Source organism: Polistes canadensis, unplaced genomic scaffold (assembly GCF_001313835.1).
Source record: "Polistes canadensis isolate GaletaPanama2010 unplaced genomic scaffold, ASM131383v1 scaffold_5, whole genome shotgun sequence".
Lineage (NCBI taxonomy): Eukaryota > Metazoa > Arthropoda > Insecta > Hymenoptera > Vespidae > Polistes > Polistes canadensis.
Window position 1 is genome coordinate 1,891,981 of NW_014569552.1, and position 3,404 is coordinate 1,895,384.

A 3,404-nucleotide genomic window follows, 5' to 3' on the forward strand; every position below is an offset into this window, starting at 1 on the left:
AATAAAATGAAGCAAATAATTCAATTAAAAATAATATTAAAATATTTGTGGCTTTTTTTTAGAGTTTCCTTTACCGCAATTCTACGTGCAATTTAAATTTTATTACTATGTATCGACGTATATACTTGTGTCATAGCGTTTCCGTGGTTTGATCGAACAAAACGTGTTTTTTAGCTCGATAGCGGCCAATATAAAACGTTAAACGCGCAACAGTTGTACTTCCGACCGTAGAAAGTCGATCTTTCAATATGGTTCGAAGTTTGACCGGTAATGACAACGTTTCTATCGCCAATCGTTTTTATTCCTTTCGCTTTCTCTCTCTCTCCCACTGTTATTTGTCTTACGAGAGGAAATGCGAAACTATAGCGAACTAGTCAATTGATATTAGGATTTAACTCCATTCGAAGAAAACAAAGAGACGTGCTTTTAAACAACAAGATATTTGTTCTTTCCAAGTTGATAACGGAATTTTCTCGTACTTTTTTTTCTCTCTCTCTCTCTCTCTCTCTCTCACACACACATATTTGTCCTCACTCCTTTACCTGTTTTCTACTAGAGACGTTCATGTAACGTAACAAACATTCTGTCAATACCAGAAAGTAATCTTAGCGGTTAAACTTTTCCGGATACCAAAGATTGAGATCTCTCTCGCAACTACTTTCGATAGATATATCCGAGCAAATAACACGTCGTTTCCGAGATTTGAAGATAAATTGAAAAGCCAAGAGAACTTTAACTTTGCGTATCGAGAGATATTCATACCTTGTCATAAATCAAATTTTATTTTAATTGACAAGATGAATTAAGAGTTAGTATGGTTCAGATAACGAAAGATAATAATTTATTCGAAAATGATGTTGATTTTATGAATAATCAATACAAAATATTTACAAGAAAATTAGAAGAATTATAGCTCTGACATAATACAGTATCATGTTTTAATAAAAAATCTTACGAAACTTAATTTGAAATTCAGTAGACGTAGCTGTATAAATATATATATATATATATATAATATAATATCTACTATCAGCGATAAATCATTAACGTCATACAATAGGTACGTCATATTGTTTCATTCCTTGTAATCCGATTATTCATAAAAGTGTTTCTGTACGTGTGACAAAAAGGCAATTCTTCTAATAAAGCAAACCGTAAGCCGAAACACAAGACGAATCTCATAAAATCTCAGCTTATCGCATTCTTGAAATGTACCCAACGATTGTAACATAAATCTGACCTAACATTACGAGAAATTTAATATCTAATTTGAGCTTTAAATAAGACAAAAAGTAGGTGGAGATACATCTTTGTAAATTTTTATTAAAAAAGAAATAATAAAATATGATAAACCTTTCTTATTATTGCAAGAGAACAAGAAAAAGAATAGGAGATTAAAAAAGGTTAAAACAGAGAGAGAGAGAGAGAGAGAGAGAGAAAGAAAGGCGTGTATTACGATATCGTTAGAAATTTATTATAAGCTTTCAAGATGAATTGTAATAGAACGAAAGAATCTCTTACGATCGGACATTATTACACAATGAAATTAATCGACCGGTCTAAAATCGATAAAGTCACATCTTTGTTAATTAAATGCTATTACAAAGGTAGTTTCGGAGAACGTTTAACCACTAATGGCGCCGGTTTCAACCCTTCCTATCCTCTCTTTACCATCTTCCTGCATTACTAACCACCACTACCGGTCCACGTAAAAGGAACGTATAAAGTACCCATGTATCCATGTATCTATCCTTTGGTATGTACGTATGTAAGCACTTATGCTGTACGTAGAAACATACCGATAAGCGAAGTGCATCGTGCGTACGAATCCCCTTTCTCCATTCCGGAGATTAATGCCGTCTACTACTTTGAATCTCTCCTAAACGTTCTTCCCTTCATGGAATCGAATCGAGCAGAGCAAGTTGGAAAGAGACGAGAGAAAGATAGAGGGTGAAAAATAGAAAGAGAGAGAGGAAAGAGAGAGAGAGAGAGGGAGAGAGAGAGATAACGTTGCTTTGACCGATAACACAATTTACCAAGGAATTTCCATATTGAGACGAAGCGTTCGAATGCTTTTCGAGTAAACGATCTCAAATCGGTTTATTCGCAGTACCAATTTCCTCTCTGAAGGCAAATTCTATGGTATTTGCATGTCTTAACGTGTAATTCAATTTATTATATAATCGATTACGTCGGTGAATATAATGGAAAACCAGGAAAATCGATTTTAAATGAAACTTTCATTTGTCGAGTTAGTTATTATTATAGTATGATGAATGGTACTATGAATAGTAGAAGAAAATGATACATCCGATGAATGAAGATTCACCGGCCGGTGTCTTGTAAACTTCCGGAGGGAGCTACCTGTAGCTCACTCACCCTCGCCAACGTTTAACCCCTTTAATTCGTCTCCCTCCAATTACCACCCTCGACTGCTCTCGACCGCATGCTGTAAACTACTCTTTCTCTTTCTCTCTCTCTCTCTATCTTTCTCTCATTCTCTCTTCATTCGTATAGATACACATGCTATCATGCGCACTCTGTTTCTCTTTCTCTTCCTCTCTCTTTCTTAATTGCACTTACCTAGGCCACATATTGAGTCATTCCATCGGCGTGATAAATGGTTAATTTCGTATACTTCTTTCCACCACCTCTTCTTCTTCTTCTTTTTCTTCGGATCACTTACACGAGCACAAATAAAGAAAAAACAATTTTCTTTATCTTCCTTCTGTCGATACCTCGAATGGCTTTCAATGGTAAATAACGAATGTCAATTGTGTAAATAGGATCGAGAGTAATGTCAGGAAAAAAAGAAGAGAAATAATTAGAGGAAAAAAAATAGGAAGAAAATGTGCGAATAATAAAAAGCGACGGTGGCGACACTGATATCCAAGGTCGGCTCTTGTCTATAAGAGAGGTCAAGCTTTCGTAGTCCTTAAACGTACACCTCGATTCTCGACCTTTCCTTGAACGATCGAATCGATCGACGAATTGAAGTTCAAGGACTCGCGGAAGGACTTGCAGTCCGTGTCCAATCCGTCCCACGGTTCGCCACTCACTGACAACGGCTTCTCTTTCGTCACTCTTGCCTTCTTTCTTTCTTTATTTTCTTCTATCCCTCTCTCTCTCTCTCTTCTCCTCTTTCTTATGTATGTATGTATATATATACATATATATACATATATATTTCTCTTGTTTTTCAGACTTTTATATATATGTATATATATATATATTGTTTTTTTTTTCTTTTTTTTTAATAAATCGTATTTTCAAAAATATTTTTCGTGGGGAAAATTCTGAGCAGACGCACGACAGCTCTTTATCCGTACGACGGAAACGCGAGCCGGCAAGTGCGAATGATCGCACGGCGCTCGAGATGGCTAAGCTCGTTGTATGTCCTTCTC

The 3,404-nt window shown here is 35.6% G+C and overlaps 1 protein-coding gene across 8 annotated transcripts in view; it reads right to left on the minus strand.

Annotated features, from left to right (window-relative positions):
* LOC106788229 (collagen alpha-1(XVIII) chain) overlaps positions 1-3,142 on the minus strand; it is a 197,915-nt gene extending 194,773 nt beyond the window's left edge. For all 8 annotated transcript variants that reach the window (XM_014751360.1, XM_014751395.1, XM_014751350.1 and 5 more), the window contains exon 1: positions 2,584-3,142. In XM_014751360.1, the coding sequence (XP_014606846.1) occupies positions 2,584-2,594 (11 nt within the window). In that variant the 5' untranslated portion in view covers positions 2,595-3,142. The remainder of the gene's footprint in view (positions 1-2,583) is intronic.
* Positions 3,143-3,404: the final 262 nt, after the last annotated feature.